Raw genomic sequence first — 20848 nt, 5'->3', positions numbered from 1 at the left:
ACACTTACATCTGATAACAGTTTGATTTGTCCCATCCTTCATAATCTTATCTTAATCTTTGAAGAGTAATGCAATTAGCTGTCACTGATTATTCTCCTCACATTACTAATTGACAGCGTGGTTTAAACTGCTACATGTTTTGGAATAATAGGTGAGTTTTTTTTTTTAAATACGCATTTATACTTAACTAAAAATATAGCAGAGACAGTGCAGAGGTATTATTTATTTAATTCATTCAATTCAATTTAGACAAAGGAAAAAGCCAGAACAAAGGATCTGTTAAATCTCATGTGCATAGATACGGTGTGTTCTCCACAGCTTGGTGTAACCCACCGATTCAGCTGACTTTATTAGCCTGAAAAATGAGGGACAGTGGAAGCGATGACAGTACTTCAGCTTTCATTAACTAAATCACTTTCCACACAGAGTGCAACAGTGCACAAAGGTAATTAATTTCCTCAAGGGCAATTATTTTAGTACTTTGAGATAATGACAAGAACTCCTCAAAGTTCAATCTCAGTAGATACTGTAGGTGGGTTTGAAGGAAAATTGTCCCCAAAGGCCCGAGCTGGAGTCAGTACTGCACCATCCATGGCGACAAAGTCAATTCACCATGCAGTGTATGTTTATTTGGGACCATTCGGTATAATGACAGTATAAAGTGACACTTCCTTTTATGTAGCCTGAAGGTTAAACCTAGTTTTTAAAGACATGTCCAACAGTCTTTGAAAGCCCATTAATGTGAAGTATAAATGTTTCTAAGTATGTTATCTTCAACAGGACAGGACCAGGTAATTACGGTTGTTGTTTTACGACAAAGGCATGCAGTTTACCTGAGTGCAGGAACGAGTGGGTTGGGATTGGAAAGAATACTTTATTAGCAGGTGTGTTCAGGTCTAACATCAATCATTGTCTTTCAGATCGCTTCCTTTCCTTCTTCGCCTACATGGTGTGCTGTTAGCTTTGCAATTGAAACTAGAGTTAAGACAGGATTCCCCCAAGAGGAAACATGTCCTTGTCTGGGATTTTTCAAGGTGCAAATATGCGGCATGTGATAGTTGCAACCAAGGGCAGGCAATGTCCAGATTTAATTTGAACCATGTTTTCTATAAGATCCTCACAGCGTCATTGGTCCTGTGAAATAATGTGTTTGTATTCATAAGATGGTCAAAGTGTCTTCTTCTTATCATTAATAAATGACAGTTCATCATCTTAGTTATCATGTTAGATACTGATAATTATGCTATTACAAGTTAAGACATTAAAAATGTTGTAGTGCAAGAATTTTCAGTGTTTGGCTTTAACAATGTAAAGGAAGACGTCAAGGGAGGAATCTAATGCTGCCAGTTGGCCTTAATGTTCTGTGGTCCATAGATGGGCAGGTCTCCTGTGATTCACACTGAAAGGCCCATGTAGCATCCACTCTTTTGCTTCCAGCCCTGTCACCCAGGCTGCTGATGGGTGGCAGGAGTGATGAATGTGGGAACAGATTGCCCCTCTCTTTAAAAGAACTTGCATGCTAGACTTGTTGGTTTTGACACAGATCAGGGAGCGATTCAGACTAACGGACTATGCAGGCTAGCCTGTTCACAGCCATCTAAACCACTTTCATCTTTCCTCCTGTGTCATATCCTCTCTCCATGCTTGTTAATAATGCCCATTTTCTGGCTACTGTTTTTACCACTATGTGGGTTTATTGGTCTCCTCTCTTTGATGAGGTTGTCAGAAAATGTGGATGCTCTGGTGCCTGGATAGGATTAGACAGTTTGTTAGCGTACCTTCATGAGGCTACGTTTGCACAGACCAGAGAAAGAAACACAATGACTGCAGATGAAATTACAAAGATTGTATGTACTGTATCTGCCATGAGCTCATTCTTTAAAACATTTAACAACAGGCTCACTGAGTGTTAATATGTGTTTTACCACACAAATAATATTGGTCATATTTACTGTAGATCCACAGTAGTGGTAAATACTGGAAGAGAAGGATGCCTGTTTGAATCAGTGTTTAATGAACGATCAATCAGAAAGACTTCCTCCTTCTTCCTGCTCTTCTTCTTCTTTCATTTTTATGCCTGAGCCAGCCCTTTTAGATCCAGTTATTTCAAATAATTTACCGGTGTCTTTTATTTAAAAGGCCTGCCTTCTGGTTCACGCAATCATTCAGCAAGTCTTAAACTATCATTGCCTTGTCTTATCCACACTGAAGGCAATCATGAATCACTCTTCTTTTTGAATTATTTAGTCTTTTTTTCTGAGCTGCCTTCTGCTTCTCATGCTAAAGCCAGAACCAACACCGTTTGTTGTACAAAACCTGTAACAAACATGTTTTTTGTTTGTTTTTGGATTATCAGTTCTAATGTTTGGACAGTGGTTGAGTTACAGGATTTATTTAATGAAGAAAATATGACACTCCAGCATCCATTAAAGTAATAGTGTGTGTGTGTGGGTGGGTTGGTAAGATTTGAGAAGTAATCCATTGTTTTTTTTTTGTAGTGCAGCAAAGAAAATAATGTGAATTAATAATTGTGTAAACACCTTTTATAACTTTCTGCCAGTTTTACCCCATGTGTAAATATGCTTAATACTGTAAATACTTAATGCTGAAAGCATGCACTGTTATTTTTGAGAAAATGGTGCATTGGAAACGTGTATTTCTGCTGTAAAGTTGGATATTTCAGTGCTTTAGGAGTCAAGTCGCCATTGAAGGCTTCCTTATTCTGACCAGAGGTTACTGTTAACATAAATAAATAAATAACTTTAATAAATAAATGAAATCCTCTTTGTAAGACTCCCCAAATGTAGTAAAATGTATCTGCTGAGTTGTCATCCCTATAACCTGTTATTGTCAACAGTGCTTTATGTGCAGCTAGTCCTGGAATGTTGACATGTATAGTAAATCACCACTCCTATTGAACTAACCCAGAGCTACAAACAGAATGTAATGCATTCAAACTCCTGTGCTGATGTTTGCCGTGTCACTGGAATTACCAATCATCACCTGCCTTCGGGGAGCCTGTTTAACATACAGCACTGGTTATTTCCATCATGTAGCTTCTCGGCATCTCTCAAAACACAACACAATACAGCAAAGCAAACAGGATCTTATTAATGCACTTCAGTGATTTGTCCTGTCACTGAGACATGCAGGATTTCTCCCTCCGCTGTGCAGTCGCAGAGCAGAGGATACATTTTGCAGTCAAGGCTTTAATGACAGCCGTTGCTCATGTGAGCGATGTGTGGCTCTTCAATGATTATACCAGAGTGTGAATCTTTACACCTTTTAGTGTGTGTTCAAATAGCTTTTTTAAAAGTGAAATAATAAATTGTGGACTAACCTCATTTATTATTATGCTTTGAATCCTGTAGGCTGTATAGAGCTCATATAGTCTATGTTGGCAGTAATGCAGTAAATTGTAGCAATCATGTGCAGTACACTCTGAGCCTGAATAGTGTGTGTTTAACTTTACATAATGCTTTACATTTTTTTTACTTTTTTGGGGAGTACATTTGCAAACATATCTATCACTGGATAGAAAATTATATTTCAACCAACTTACAAATCTGCAGAAGAAACTGGCACAGATATCCACTCATCCTTTATTTACAGAGCCAGATGGTACATTTGGATACCATCAAGCATCTTTTAATATAACAGATGCTGAATAGTGAAATATCTCTGTTTTGGCTAGCTGGCTGCATGCCATTATGTCTAAAAGCCCCATTATCCAAGGCAAATATGTGACCCCCTCCTTCTCTCTGCTGCTATCAGAGAGCATCAAGTTATAGAACTGAAAACAGGCTCCTTCTCAATTCAGTGTGTCAGCTCTCTGCATAAAAGAATCCTGTGCTCTACCTTTCTCTCAGAGATTTCAGCAGAGATTCACTTAGCTGTCAGAAAACAATTGCTCTTTGTAGAAAGCAGTGGCTGCTGCAAGTTTAATTTTAAAGATGTTTTAAATGAGCTGCCACAGTGTGATTGATGGGCTGCGAGAAACCTGCCTCCTGTTCCTCTATATCCTCCGACAGAGGGCTTTAATTACGAGGCCCTGGTATTGATGCTGTCAGCTTCGCTGTGATATGCATCATGTATGTGGGCAGAATGGATTTTACCACCTGGTCGCCAGCTCTGTATAGTCTCATTGTACACAGTGTCATCAGCTGAAAATGCACTGTCATCAATGTGGAGTGATATTGCCAAGGGATAGAGGCCTTTGGTATTCATTTATTCAGTCATCTGTTTACTCTCATTCATAGTTTAAAGTGAATTTGATTATGATTGATGAACAATCATGCAAGCACTGACCCTACCGTTTAATCAATATCTGCTCTGTGCGTGTCTGTTTTTCAAGCAAACAATAATTCAAAAGTCTCTCGGCATCCTAAAATATTTAGGTGCTCAGGAAGCAAATTTGGAAAGGCTTCAAATTTCAGAGTATCTGTTCACGTTGACAGTTTTATTATACCAGTAAAGGCATTGCCTGAGTTCAGTAAAAGCTGTTTTTAGAGTGGCAACCTAAGCTTTAAATCAGACCCTTTTCCTATGAGACTATCTCAGCTGTCAACTCTAATGTCATCTGTTGAATTAACAAGATATACATAGACAGTAGGAGTGCAAAGGTCCGAGACGTGGTTGAAAATATGGAATTGATAGAAATTTCTGCTCTTTTTCTTGGTCCACTATCAACGTTTCGGGTCATAGACCATGTTAACTCAAAAGATTTGATTTGATCTGCCAGTCAGTGGTATGTGTCCAGCAGAATAAGTTGTAATGGCATCAGAAATAAGCACTGATGTCATACTGTTAAGCAAATAAGCTGGCTTTCTCATTATCAATTCAGGGCTGGAATGAAGGTCTCTCGTGGAACAATGCACAGCACTTTACAAAAACTGGACCATCAGACCAAAACAGCACACCACTAAAAGATCAATACGTCAAGTTTGCTCACTATGGCAGAGAAATCCATCCATGCCAGAAAGGGAAGAATTCCGTAAACAAAAAAAAGACTCCAGTCAGCAAAACGTCCTGTCAAAAGGTGGTGGTCTACTAATTGTCTTAGAGCATCTCTAAATCACTTTTCATGAGAGAAGGCTGACCACCTGTGGTCAGTGCGTAAAGATTAGGATAAAGTAACAGATTAAAGTCAGATTTTATGATTCATTTGGTAAATGTATTAATCATATATGATCACACTGATGCAAAATAGATCCAATGTTGCCATTTCTTTACAAATACAAACCAAATTTACTGAAACCATATCTGCAGTGATGTTTATATATTTCATTTCTAAAATATTTCTTTCTCATGTTGATCTCATAAATAAAAAATAAAGTTTAACTTTGATACATAATTTAAAATATAGTTTTACACTTCTGCGAGTATTTCTGTTGCCATATTTAATGCAAGTTGCCCCTACTGTGAACATTTTTCACACCATTACATGCGTTAGAAACAGTTGCTCCACAAGAAAGACGGCATCATGTCGGCTCTGCACAGTAAGAAGTGAACATGATTGAAATGACTACAAAGACTGATAAATGATTGGTCAGTAGTTAATTCTAGGTGTGCTCTGTAATTGCCAATGAAACTTTAAAAAACGGTTGTCCAAACAGTTTAAGCTCAGAGGGGGAGACTCACTTTTCTTTTCTCTCAGCCCACAGTCTGACCTGGGGTTTTTTTTCCCTGGAGTCCGTTGGTTGGTGAACAGTTTCAGCGCTCGGTGTGATTTCACTGTTCCCACCTGGAACTCTGCCAGCCCTGGAAAAAAATGCTCAGTATCAGTTTGGGGGAACACACCAGTCTCTTCCCCTGTGGCCTTTAACTTTCCACTGCTCTGCTGTTTTATTGAAAAATCAAGATAACTTTTTGCTTGGTTCTCTGAAGTGATATAATGCAAGTTCACCACCTCTGTGGTCCCCTGATGTCAGTTGCTCCTTTGTGAGGCAGTAATTTCTCCACTGCTTGCTGAATAAAGACACCTATTATCGCCTTTAAATCTACATGGCTGAAGCTCCTGCTATTAATTTCATCAATGCTGTGATGGTGGTTTTGATTATAAATATGGGTGTTCTCCACTGACTAATATGTTGTTCCTCATCTAGTGTCATTAGGATATGTTAATTCATGATAATTAAGGTCCTGTTGTCATCTCTTCCTTTTTAATGAATGATTGGGATTCATCAACATCAACAAGGACATGATTGAAAACAGATGCTTGCGAATGTTTAATGAATCAGGCAAGAGTATTTAGTCAGGATGTTCTCATGTGCGGAGAATTGTAAGCATTTTATAGATCAGACCAGACTGATTACATCCACTGTATCCTGTGGTCTTGGCAGACGATAAGGGATTTTACAATATCAGTGATTTTTACATTATGAAGAACCGTTTCAAATTCCAAAAGCAGGTTTGTTTTTCCAAAAAAAATGATAAATACCACCTCTTTTACAGACCTAGTCTTTCAACCTCAAAAACATATTTTTCAATAGTTCACCCTGGTTGGCTTAATATTAAAAATATTGTTCTTTGGCTGCAACTGAAATATATGTCCAAGGGGAAAGAAAAGTCTGTCAGTCAGTGAGATGAAACGTTTTTTTCCCCATTCATACTCTTTTTGTTATACTGGCCCAAACCAAATGAGGAACAGATTGTTGGAGGCAAAAGCCCACTGCTGTATATATTTTATTAGCAGCATATATTTATATAGAGAGCATTTCTCAACCATTGTTGAGAAAATGAAATTGTACAAATTAAATCAGTACAGTACAGTATTGATGTTTTTAATTATTTTATTTGCCCTAAGTAGAAGTAAACAAAAACAAGATTATAAATTGTTTGTCCACTCATGGTAACAATCAGGGCAGAAACAATATTATCTTAATTGGCTGAAAATGTATTCAAACACACATACGCACATAGACATACACACAGAGTCTACAGTACATATATTCAGCTGTATAGACTTTCATGACAAAATGGAAATAGGAGAAAAACACTGATGCCAGCAGAGAAGGTACAGATAAGGACATCATAATTTGGTCGTGTGTGGGTTAGGTAATGTTTGCTGAAAATGTTTGTTCCACTGAACATACTGTGTGCTGTTAGCAGTCTCCAAGGTAATCATCAGCTGATTTGTCACTACAGTCAATGAGGAAGTGTTTTTGTAGACTGCTAATGTCTCTGCCAGCACATAACATGTTGTTTTGCTGCACATCAGAGCTCCACCTGCACATAAAAGTTGTGATGTACAGTAACACGTTGAACATAACAGTGGATGAAATGTGACACCTTTTCTTTAAAGTGGACACTAACCATGTCTTTGAAAGGATCTGCATCATAGGAGCTGACAGGGTCAGAGATGTGGTTAGATGCTAGTCCAGCACAGTTTCCTGGTCAGCACTGAAAGTGACCTTTTTTGTCTTTTTTTTTTTTTAAATATAGAGAGAGTGAAGATTCACATGTTATTTTAAATTATTGATTCAGAATCATTTGATAAAACAACGTTAAATCTTCCAGCTTCTTCCTGAATGGTTTCACACCTTTATGAATCCAGACAGATCTCTGCAACCATTTCAGCAATTTTCCACAGCTGATAATCCAACATTCACACCCACTTTACACAGCAATTACACAGCAGAACCTTCCAGTGTCCAGCTGAGTGCAACCATAAATGCCCTTTCGGGAGAGACTGTTTAAAAAATCTGTGCTATATTTAAACAATAATGCATCTCACCCAGCCAGCTTTTACTGCAACCTCCAGTCAAAACAAGGAATAAGATTTGTCATTTTCAATGTTGCCTGACAACACATCATAGTTGTGTTCCTGACACAAAAATCAGACAACCACTGTGTTACATTTCTCAGGCATAATGTTGTTTTAAACTATGCTAGCACACTCCCAGCAACAAAGCTATGATGATATTTAGCATGTATGGTACTTAGCAGTCACCTTTTTTGCTGCATAAGTGTAATAAGCAATGCCCTTTCACACAGCCAGAGATTGTTTGTGCCAGACACATTCTCACTGTTTTTATTAAACCAAGGGATGATGCCTGGAGAGAGCATGCACAAGGACTCACCGGTAATGAATTTTGCATTGATACCAGTACTACATATCCCCCATATCAACAAAACAGTGGACAGCAATATACCGACGAGCGGAAAAATCGTAGGAAGCACCTAGATTTGATACAATGCATGTTACACACATAGGCTGACATACAGCAGCAAATGAGCAAACAGGGGAGTTTGGAGTGAAAGGGTAGTACGACAGTACATTAGAGTTTAACACAGAAAGCTGCTATTTGTTTACTGCTTCAAACCGATCATCACAACAACACATTTCCTGTCACATTTCGTCCCTTGGTTATATTATATGCATCACTAAACATGCTCTGTCTGTGTGTCACTGAAATGAAAAAACTCCCTCAAGAAACAGCACCATTTACTGCAATTTGAAACCATCGCTGTCCCACAGTCCCCAAGTACTTCAGTGGTGAGAAGTCGTTTTAGACGGATGCTTAACTGTGTTAAGTTGCACTTGAAGTGCCTCACTTGAGCAAATCTGCTACAAAAACCTGCCCCATTTCCCTTTTGATATAAAATGTATTTGAAAAAAATCAATGTCTGTGTCAGACTGAAAAGTCCTGATCAATTTGAACCTGAACTTAAGAGACCTTCAGATTCAAAGGTCTTCAAATTAGATATATATTATTTAAAAAAAGAGCTTTATTTTGTTAAATGTTTAACATAATGTTATTATACAGGCAGCACAATTTCACTTTGTTTCTCTGTCATGATAGAAGTACATGATTATCGAGCTAAATTCTATGAATGCAATAATATTTGTACAGAGCTTGTTTTGGACCATTAATTGAAATTTGGTCTTAATTATCTATCAAAGAAAGAGACATTCCTTTGTTGGAGGCAGTTAAAAAAATTAGCAAATGAGCCTGTTTTCTTCTGTGGTTAAAATGTTATTATCAGAGCAACAGAAAGGTCACCTTTATTAATCATAACCATTATTTACAGCAATTAGGCCAGATATCAAAGGACTTTGCACTGCACTCAGAGAAAATTGATTCTTCACACTCAGAATTACTTCAAGGGTAGTAACACCATGTATATTTTGCATGCAGTATGAAAATTACAAAATCCATCTTAAGGTAATGTGGAGCTTCACTTCAGTGGTTTGTTTTTTTTATTTTGCTTTTCTCTTAGGGGAACAAAATGCAGACAATGTGATTAATAATAATATACCCATATGTCAAGTTTACTGGATATATATCAGCTTTATGTAACAAACCTTATTAGCACACGGTACAGATTGCAAAGAAACAGTTATATAACTAAGATATTACATAAAAATGAATCAACTTGAAGTTTATAAGAAATATGGTCATAAAATATGGGCATCACTCAGTTGTGTTACTGATTATTATTATTATTATTAGTAGTAGTAGTAATAATTGTAGTATGGAGCAGTATTATTGTTAGCTGTGGTTTGTTTCTTCCTGGACTCCTTAGTGCTTTTATTTTTGTTCTTTTTAAAATAATTCAACCTTTTGATCTACATGTACTTGACGAATAGCTCTGGTATATGTAGGTTTCCATACATTTTCACGGTTCAAGGGTCTCGGTGGCAGCAAGCTAAGCAGGGTGTTCTGCCATTTTTTTTTCCTCCTGGGGAAACCCAAGGTGATCCCACCTTGGATGATATATATAATCCCCCACTGCAAGACCAGGGGTCTCCTCCCACCAGGTAAAACACCAATGGGAGATGCACAACATCTCTACTGTGAGAACATCTTCTCCAAAAGTTCAAACCTTTACAGTACAATAAACTTCTTCACCTTTTTATTGAGTGTTCTTATGGTTGTTGAGTGTAGTTATTGTTGTAGTAAACTCTGTTGAGGTAAACTCGCTTAAAAGTTTGACCACTTCTGCTTTTGTTGGGAAGAACAGGCTGAACTTTCTGGTACAGGTGCTTCTTTAATATTAAAGCTGTATCCCCAGTTTGTTGGCTTATATTCTTTATATTTTTCTTGCTACATTCATATAACCAGTCCCAACTTATTTTGATTCATACAGCCTTGATTATTTGACAGATCTGGATTTGGGATGATCCCAAAATGGATTGTGTCAGTAAGTATACGCCCATGTATCGACATATTTCCAAGTATTAGGACCCCAAAGCCTGGGTAGCTGAATGTTATCCAAGGTCAATAACTCTCAATGATAAGTCCCTGGCCAAATGTGTACTTTGGCCAGCAAAGAGTAATTCACTCTTCATGAGTTGGCAAGCTGTAGCCACTATTTCAAACTCTCAGTACAGCGTGCTATCCAGGTAACAGGTCTTGACATCATACAAATTCCCAACAGTTGTGCATAGAGGAGGGTGGTTATTTTTCCAGTGTTGCTCATTAGTTCAAGAACTCTTGGGCCCAGTTTACATAACTTTAAACTTTTGTAATTTACTTAACTGATTCATACTGTTAATCTGAAAAGCATCCTGAGATTGGGGTTGAAACTTGGGGGCAAAGAAAGATTTCTCAGCAATAATTCAAACAGGCTCCAACTTGATAAACACAGTGAATGATGTTAGAACCCCGTGTCTTAAAAGTCCTTCAAGCTGCTTCTAGACAGGGAGCTGAACCTCACACCCAACGAGATCAATCACAAAACACTGCCATCATTAGACCTCAGCACCCTTGTTACTGGGGCTGAAAAAAAAAGACAAAGGGGAAACTTCAATCTCCAGTCTGCTCGCAGTGATCTGTCTTTGCTGAGTGGATTCAGAATCCTGGTGGTTACATCTGTCTGCCTTTTAGACCAGAATAGCAAGCAGTCATTTAACATCAGTTTGATTGTGAAATCAATAACCACATTCGAACAGCACTGCTGGAGCTAGTTGTAAATATGATTATACCATAGCAAATTATGAGAGCTGTTAATGTAGTGGAGATACACAGGTTAATTTACCAGGTTGCAATTACGATCCTTTTGCTACTTAACTTTATACTGTTTCTTACTTCTCATGCCATTACCTGGAACTTCATTAGCCCTGATTAAATAATTAGTCTTAGTAGCTAATTTGATTTATGGGAGTAAGCTCGAAACATGTCCCTTGTTTTTTATTCATTCCTTGTGACATCTCCTTTTTTTACTCATTATTACATCAATTAAGATGGATTTGTGGATGGAGTGTTAATGCTTCCATGCCGAGTAAGTTTGCCAAAAAATTTTCTATTTTCGCAGTATGATTATGTAATCTGAGTATTTTTTTTAAATAATAAGGTGGTGTCGCTTTTAACTCGCACAGATACATTATAGCATGCGCAAATCACAGGGGTTTACATGTCCTTGATTCAGGTCTAATTGGAAAAATGGAATGAAAAAGACCCTGCAGGCTCTTAATATTTAAACAAATGTTGGTGTAATGGCAGGTCATTCAGCTGCAGAGAAACTAGAATGAGTGACTAGGGATTGGTCTCCAACGTGTGTGAGGTGTGGACATATTGTGCCATTTCAATAGAAAGAAAAGAGGTTTGCATACACAGTACAGTGTGGATAAAATCACACATAACAACTATTATAATGTCTCTTTAATCTTGATTAAAATTGCCAGGATGAAAACCTACAGTCATATAAAATGTAGAGCAAGAGAAATTATCTGCACTTATACCTGCATTAAATATGCATTAGCTGTACATGTGCTTGGGTCTTTTAGAAGACTCCACATAAATAAAAAAACATAAAACTGTTTTTAATATTTTATATTTCTCAAATATTTGCCACATATATTTTATTTGATTTCAGCGACTTGTGAACTGATATTAAGCCATATGCTAGTCATATTATCAGAGAAGAGAAATCTATTATTAGAGCAAGACATGACCTCAATGTACGAGTGTAACTGCTATCATTAACAATGCAAAGAAATGTCAGCCAGCCAGAATACCAAACCAGGAGAAAAGCCCCTCCAATGGTTTATTAGCAAGCGTGACACGTGAAGTGTCTGCAGCATGTTTGTTTACAAAGAAGGGAGGAGGAATATTTGACATTTGTGCTCGGAGAGATGTGTTATGATCTTCCCAGCATTTACGCCTGTGCACTCAGGAACATGGGATCCTATTAGCCAGGCTTCAGTGAGACTCCCAGGCTAATTTCACTTTCTTTTTTTCCCTCTCTCTTTCTATTTTTCTCTTTGTTGGCTGAGTTAATGCTCAAGAGATCAGGTGGAAGAAAGCCACTTGGGCAAATGACAGAAACAATAATATAATTCTTGTGAATGTTAAATCTGGATTGTGTTGTTGGATGTGTGCGTTTTAGATGCTGTGTGTAATTTACAATATAAAACAACATGAGTCAGCACATCTTGACCAACTAAAGCTGTAAACGGTGTACTTTAAGAATTTATATCTTTTGACTGATTTATTTGGTCTTTTTTGTGAGGCAAAATACCATTTACACTTGTTTTTAATTGTTAGACCACCTGCATTCAACAGAGAACCTTAGTTTTTTGGGATTTTGTGATGAACCAACTGAAAATGTTTTTGTAATTTTTAAAACTTATTTTCTTTCACACTGCCAATTTATTAGCTTGTGGGGCAGCTTAGTCTCACAAAAATGTGGAGTGTTATGTATAATTGTGGGTGTTGTCGGGGAAGGATTTGTGAATTTTGAAAATTGAGTCTTTTGAGGTTAACTTTTTGAAAAGGTGTATTTCAACCCCCCTTATTAAGATCTTTTTCTAAGCTCTGAAAAGAAACTTTCAAATTTTGTGCCTTAAACTACGTTTTCAAGGCTATATTTGTGAAAAACCACAATTCACAATTTAAGCCACATGCACTGAATCTATTGCAAACACAATAAAAGAAATAAAAGAAATAAAATAGGTGTGTTTGAGTCATACTGTTCAGACAATGCAAAGCTAATGAAGCCTCTGTAACACAATAGTCACTTATAGGCTCATAGGCCGGCTGCCTCAGTGGACAAATAAATTGTCTCAGTGAGAATTTAATGCGTCTGGGAATAATGGTGGGTGCCCAGGATGATAATGTATACTAGTGTCTGTGTCTAAAACTTATGAATATTTTGTTACAGTATGCAATCAGAACCTTTACATTAATCATTCATAGTCCTTGTGGCCCATTATTTCTGCTTTTAAATTATTAATGCTTCAGACTGGCTTTCTTCACATAATCAAGTTGGTTGCTTCTATACATTGCTCCTGTGTATGCAGATGAGTAAAGAACATAAACCATTGAATGAAGGCATGCTATCTTTGTGTGTCCTAATGTTACGTCTTTGAGGTCTGTTGTTTGTAGATGTAGTCAAATGTCTGTTTAATGACCCAGCTGTATGTCCTCTCTACCCCTCCCCTCCTTTCCTCATCCATCTATCTAGAGTTCTTCTTGGAGCTGCTGGAAAATTCGGAGAAGTCTCTCAACAGTATGTTCACAAAGACGTACGGGAAGCTGTATATGCAAAACTCTGAGGTATTCCAGGACCTGTTCACGGAGCTAAAACGCTACTATACGGGAGGCAACGTCAATTTGGAGGAAATGCTGAATGACTTCTGGGCCAGGCTGCTGGAGCGCATGTTCCAGCTGCTGAACTCCCAATACCACTTTACAGATGACTACCTGGAGTGTGTCAGTAAATACACAGATCAGCTAAAGCCCTTTGGAGACGTGCCCAGGAAACTGAAGGCCCAGGTCACCAGGGCCTTCATCGCTGCACGGACGTTTGTCCAGGGGCTAATGGTTGGGCGGGAGGTCGCCAACAGAGTCGCTAAGGTGAGTTTCATTTTTCTACCCGTGGTTATTACGGCTGTGGATATTGTTGTACAGCTGTTTTGTGATTCTGTGTTATTGAGCTTTTGCAATAAGCATTACAAATGTCCTGTATGATTTTAACTGCTGGCAATGGGCTGGAATGTTATAATAAGATTTTATTCCACATTACATTTCTTCAGTACACTACACCATTTATACACACAGCTCCAGTGATCAGTCTACCTATATGTTCTTTGAACCCTCTTTTCTGGGCTTTGCATCATACTCCTATCTTTTATTAAAAAAAACATGGGTGCAGACATGAACCTGCTTGTTCACTGTAATATGTTTGCTGCACATTTCATGCTAATCATGCAAATAGAGCAAAACTTTAGGGAAGCCAAATGTCTGATTTTCTTTTTTTGTTTGTTGTGTTTAGCAGTGGTCATCGTTCAGTTTCTTTTTGGACAATAAGGAGAAGTGGTGACATTTTCAGTGCTGAATTAAGTAGATAACAGGATAATAATGATAATGATAATGATAATGATTATCAAACACTGAAAATTACAAATTTGTTTTTAATGGCTTAGTGGACACTTTTTGTAATTCTTCATTTATGACAGTTATTCATGCAACTGTTTTTTTTCTCCATGGACTGAAAGTCATACATCCACAGCTGTTTGCTGTTAATTCCTCAGAATATCTCTCTGTTGTATTCTTAATTATTAAATATCAGTAGTTATATCTTATTAAACAAAAAAAAGTGGACACATGGATGTGAGGTGACAGGTTTAGTTCACAGTTTTTGTGATTTAAAGCCTGCTGGGATATTTATGAATATAGAATTAAAACGTTATTGGTTGTAGTTCAGTAGCCTGGAAAGAAGAGCTAAAATGAGGCATTTTGCAGTTTTATGTTCATCTAATGATTCATTCAGTTGCTGATAAGCAATGATGACAGTTTCCGTCTGGCAAGTTGCTGGCCTTTCCAAAATCAATATTCTTCCTGCTATTACACTCAAATTACATAAAACTGTAGTTTTTCACAAGGTTCAAACATCAGGTTTAAAAAAAAAAAAAGACTTCAGACTTCAGTGATAAGATTGATTTTCTTTTTTTGGGGGGAGGCTGCTTTTTAGCTTGAAGCTCGCTGTCCCTTTCTTTTCCAAAGGGAGACAAATTGTCAGAAGAGCAAAGTAGGAATGAGAGGGCAAAAAAATTAATGAGATGTGCTCAGTTTCAGAAAGAACTTGAATCACTTTTATGTTGGAGGCTTAACTCTGTGGTAAATAGATCATAGAGCAGGGGTGACTGCAAATAGGGCTGTATGTGTTAAATTAAAAAATAAAAATAAGCCATGCAGTTGCTGCTAAAGTTTACATTTATCTCCATTCATTCCACATTAATTCCAGCATTTAGTGTAAATGTTGTTTTTTCCATTTATAAAATAACAAGCACACATTTTATTTTTTAACTTTAAATCAAATTTTACACATATTTAATACTATCCATACAGTATGCACGTTAATGTAAAACTCTTCAAACAGAATAATTATTAAACCTCATATCATCAAACACACAATTGTATCTGACTGTGAACTATATCACCATTCTCCTCCTGTACCCCGCCTTCTCACCTTATTATGCAGCATTGAGAATTGTGCATCATTATAGTATGCACATATTAAAGTGCCATAACCTTCTTCCTGCCATATGTGGCATCAGTCATCTTTAATGTCCATGATGTCTTTTAGCTCACCATTGAACCAGCGTCCCACCACTCCTCGGTGGTACAGCCGTTTCAGATGAAGTGAGCATCTCCATACATATGTCCTGGGCCTAAAAGCCACTGCCACTCTGGATCAAATCCCATTTTCCCTGCTTCCTCATCAATTATGAAGAGCAGCCAGGAAACAGTGTGGCACTGCTGAAGGGCTGTCAGGCTGGTGAACAACCATACAAGTCGAGGTGATAAGTTGCTTGACATGACAAATCACCTTGACCTAAGAATCACCCTCGGCACTCGCTGCTTTCAGCGACCAAAAACAGCCACTCCTATCTCCTGACTGCACATTGTTAGAATACATGCTGAAGTTTCTAGATGTAAAGACGGCGTTAAATGTAGGAAGGAAGTTACAGCTGTCTCTAGCAAACCACTGCTAAGGTTTAAACTCAAATAACTTAATGGTTAATAATGATTAAACTCTCAAACGATGAAAAGATGCCTTTCCAATGAAACTGCTGTTTTTACCCATCTGTCTGGGAAATTTTCCACATCACTTTAACGCAGGATATTGCACTGCCAGAGATGAGCCATACATAATTACTGCTAACAGACAGTTCTGTACACAGCTGAAGTCAGAACAGGAGAGATATCACGCCATAAAATGGGATTGCTCTCAACTTCTACTGAGCAGTTTTCTGGGCCTCGATCCTGGATTAAGAACAGAATCTCTCTGGATTACAGTTTATGATGACCATTAAGAGTTTTATCCTGGAAGTACTTAAAACACAGTCCAACCACATTAAGACCTGCTCAGAGAAGATTGCAGGGATTTGGACCTTTTGAATGGTTTAAAGTTCACGCATTTAGAGCACTTATCACTCACTCTGCATACGCATGGGAAGCTGGCCTAGTCCACGGTGCATATTTAGTCATGATGATGGAGGGAAGTATGCTGTTTTGTACTGAGGGATTTGTTTTCCCTGATGGCTTATACTGCCATGTTGATCTCATTATACACTCATTCCCAACCACGAACTGTCAGATAATTTCACATAAAGCTCCAAGCCAGTCTCTAATCTTTACACAACATTTACCTTGGAAAAATGCTCTGCTAGATTATTTTGTTGACCCCGGAAATATCATCATCAGGCCCACACGGTTTTCCTTGACTGTCTTATTTTCAACTCACTTCTATATGTGCCAGTTTAGCCTCTTCAGTGTCAAGGAAAAATAGTACAGTACACTTGATACTCAATAGTGTAAGCTCAGGAAATAGTATCCCTCTATCTTTCTTTTTACTGTTGCTTTATTTACAAAAACCAAAACATAACTCTGTTTTGACATTGCACTGCATTTTATTTTTTGCAAATATATATTTTTTGTTTTCCTTAGATGTTCCACCACTACCCGCAATTTGTTTTAATTTTAGTGGAGCTGTGAGCAGCTCCTTTTATTTTCTTTGTGAAATCTGTCCTTCCAAACCACTTTCAGAATCCATCTCTTCAGCCATCTCTTGTACAAATACTGACATTTTGACTACATAAGAAAAGTAGCAGGTGTGCTTTGATACACCCACAGTGTCACTGCATGTTTGTGTAACTGCTACACTGCTGCAAACCACATACATTGGGGAAGAAAAAATCAATATTAATATTCCAAATACTAATTCCAGGTCATGTTCAAAATACACATAATTTATTCATTTTATACACATGAAATAATTAAATAAATAAAGATAAATACAAAGATGTCAACATCGTGTTTTATATACACAAAGATGAATGACCTATTGGTCTTCAAACCATTATCAGGAAAAATTCATGACTGACACAAAACTAATAATCAAAATGAAATTGAAAGAGACTATTGCAAAACTTTGTTGACACAGCAGGACAATGCCAATAGAGCTGGGTGCTCTATTGTACATATATGAATTATATTAAATAGGCAATCCTGCTAGTTAATTTAATCAAGGAGGTGACTCTATCATAGTGTTCTTTGTGCTATTTTATATAGCTCAGTGTTGTATTTGATGAATATGTTGCACAACCAGACTGGAACAATTTGACAGCAGATTCTGCTCAGGGCAGGTTAAATGACCTCCTCCATAAGAGAGTGTGGTCCAGCCATGTTTCTCAGCTGAAGCCCACTCATACAGATGCACCAGACACACTCTCTCTGTCTCTCTCCCTCTCTCTCTGTCCGTCCGTCTCCTTTTCTCTCGCTGGCTCACAGCTCACACAGCTTGCTGGGGATAAGGCCTCAGCCACAGTGCTGTGACGGCAGATGGCAACTGGCTCAAAAAGGTTGGCACGTCATCGGGAAATGTGCTGCACCAAAGATGTCCTTTTTAATTAAAAGATTTTGATCTGTGGTGAACTGCAGAAGGTTGGAAAAAAAATGAAAGGCAGCATGTGGTCTGAAATACAAGAACATGATATGAACGGATAATAAAGAAATATACTGTATACTCCTCCCTACAGTATAGACCGCCTTCGATTTCCTGCTGAAGAATCCAGATACTGAGTGGGAGGACATTTAGAAGGAAATACAAAATGGAGAAATTGAGGAAAATTTCCATCAAGTTTATCGTGTCCCAGAAAAATACTCCTTATCCATCTGTCTTATCAACTCTGACTGCAGAGACCAACACAACTTTTATGACTTGTTTTTTGCACCTTGATTTAAAGTGTATGGCAGCACATATTTATTTAACAAGCACTTAGAGGCGGTTGTCAGCACCAGTGTTGTGACATTTGTCCAGAGATTTCTTGGCAGCCACATGAGACGCGTTCGCCCCTGACATTCAGGCTGGACTGTGGACCTTTAGAGTCAGACGGACACTGAGGGTGAGTGGTGTGCTTTAATCCAGAAGGCACCACAAGCAGATGGATAACAATGTTATGTATGAAGGTCTCGTAACCCACCAGAGATGGTGAATGGCTCACAGTGCACTTGTGCTCTTGTGTTACAGTCATGCAGCAGCGTAGGCTTGGCTTTTATCGTGTTTGCACTTGTCGTGGCAAATTAAAGAAACAGTCCCAACTGCTGCTCCAGACATGCCACATAACATGGTACATGTCAGTGTAGATCAGCGGGCAGGCCCACGCCTCACCCAAGACAGACACATGAGCGGGCTCGTGTGGGTCGCAGGGGCCCCCGCCAAGCACTACTTTCATTGAGGCACAGCTGCTCACATGTGGATTATTCTGTCAGTCTCAGACATTCATTGATTTGACAGCCACTGATTTTAGTGCTGCCTCTCTGGAATTGCACTGGCTCCATCTTACATTTAACATGCTGAGTGGGGGGGGAGACTGAAGTTCATAGGGAAGCACAGAAAGGAACTGTGATTAGGGAGCAAGAGCTACAGACCGTGTTTTATTTTCAGTGACAACTTTGCTGCATGTATGGTGAGCACATGCAGTGATGGATCAATATTCATCTTAAGTTTACCCCTTTGTTAATTTTATAATGTGTTTCTAAACTGGAATGAGTGTGGTGTTCTGCAGCAAGAGATACATAGTGGCATGACATTTTTAAGCTAAGTTGACACAATAACACTGTATACATGCATATTTGAAGTCATGTGAATCTACGGTTCGTAAACAACAATGTGGGTCATCTGTCAGCACCTTCCACAAGGAGCCATATGAGCATTTTCTGCTCTGGCTCACTTCTGATTAAGATGTGGCTATGTTTAGATGACTACATCTACTTGGTTAAGGTCAGATCACCTTCATGGTTAAAGAAAAGCGATGTTTTTTTTTAGAGAGGACAATTTGGTGAGCCATTACAAAAGGGCTCATTCATCACCAAAATTGTTCCCAGGAAGCCCCCTTTTGCCTTTTTGACCACCTTTTTTTCTGCGAGAACTCAGTGTGCCTAAGCATAATACATGTTTTATTTATGTGTTAGGTCAGCACAACTTTGAGATGTAGTATGAGCAGCAACAAATATTACTGTCTCATGTCATTAAACAGTTAACCTTACTTATATAATGTGTCCATTAATTATATTATAGTCACGAAATATATAATTATTCTTTAGAAATTAGAAGAGCCACACTTTTTTTTACTTCATTCTATGTTGCAGCACCACTTAATTCAGCCCTTTGATTAGGTAGAGCAGAGTTTTACACAAAGATTTGTGCAACCAGGTTTATGTTTCTCTTGCTAGCAGATGGTAGTCTGATTCGCGCAGTGACAGATCACTCATATTGCCATTGACACTAATGGCTGTAGAATTGAGTGGGGACACTGGGGCAACAATGCAGTCTTACATCCATGTCCAATCAGTGCAAAGCAACGCAACCTGCCACAATAATTATGACAGAACTATTGAGACAATTTTTTGGCGACAGTCTCACCGTCCCACTAGTGTTCCCCTTGATTGGCCTTGGTAGCTTGCAAAGTCATTGTCATTTCTCACAACTTCATTACTTGGTGGCACAAAGCAATTTCCGTCGTCTGTGCTCTTCCCACTTGGTTACCCCTAAAGGGAGTTCACACCATATGCGCATGACAACACCTTGTTGGAAAGACAAGGTGATGCCTGCTTACACTGTCTTTCGGAGTTAAGTCATTTTAATACTAAGCCTTGTCTCTTCATTCTAAAGATTCAGTCATCATCAATATGTCTTATTGCTGAATTTTGGTGAGTGTGTAATGGCTCCTGACTCTGGCCTTATGGGATGCAGCTTAAAAAGCCTGAACCTTGTTTTATTATTACCCAGGCTCGCTGCATTTATAATCCTACATTTAATCCTCTATAAAGTTTATGCTCACATCAGGAGGTGACTACATCTTCCAGCTGCTCTTTTGAAGCACTGTTTATACCACACCCATCTCTCATTTCTCATGGTACATTCACTCAGGCGCTGTCCGTAAAACTACTTATGCAACTGTGTGAAGTTTGACATTTAAAATTGCATTTGCAAAATGAAGTTGTGTGTCCAATATGGAAGGTACCTAAATATTAAAGCATTTGTAATTATGCATTTTTACAGCACTTTGAATAAATACACACACCACACTAAAACACATGTTCTGCACACAGTGTTATCATAGCACTTAAACATCAATTGAGTAGATTTGTGTTTTAATCTCACTCTGGATCTGAGGCATCTCGCTTCCCAGTACCACTCTCATCCCGCTGTGAAATATTCTATCTACTCAACTGTAAATAAGTGCTAACAAGATTATCAGATTACCCTTCATCCAGGGCACTTGGCGACTGCTGGGCACAGTAACTGCAATGATGTAAAAAATCCCTGTAAGATAATTGTGTTAGAAGGCACCATTTTAATGCAAATTTTTCTAAAGGCTCACAAAGCTCAAGGG

The 20848-nt window shown here is 38.2% G+C and overlaps 1 protein-coding gene across 1 annotated transcript in view; it reads left to right on the top strand.

The window, feature by feature from the left end:
• The window catches only part of LOC114433560 (glypican-6-like), a 98491-nt gene that overhangs the window by 39771 nt on the left and 37872 nt on the right, over positions 1-20848 (top strand). The window contains exon 3 of the mRNA XM_028402206.1: positions 13411-13802. Within this exon, the coding sequence (XP_028258007.1) occupies positions 13411-13802 (392 nt within the window). The remainder of the gene's footprint in view (positions 1-13410; positions 13803-20848) is intronic.

Source organism: Parambassis ranga, chromosome 3, assembly GCF_900634625.1.
Source record: "Parambassis ranga chromosome 3, fParRan2.1, whole genome shotgun sequence".
NCBI lineage: Eukaryota > Metazoa > Chordata > Actinopteri > Ambassidae > Parambassis > Parambassis ranga.
The sequence above is the reverse complement of the archived record's forward strand: the minus strand, read 5'-3'. Positions and strand labels throughout refer to the sequence as shown.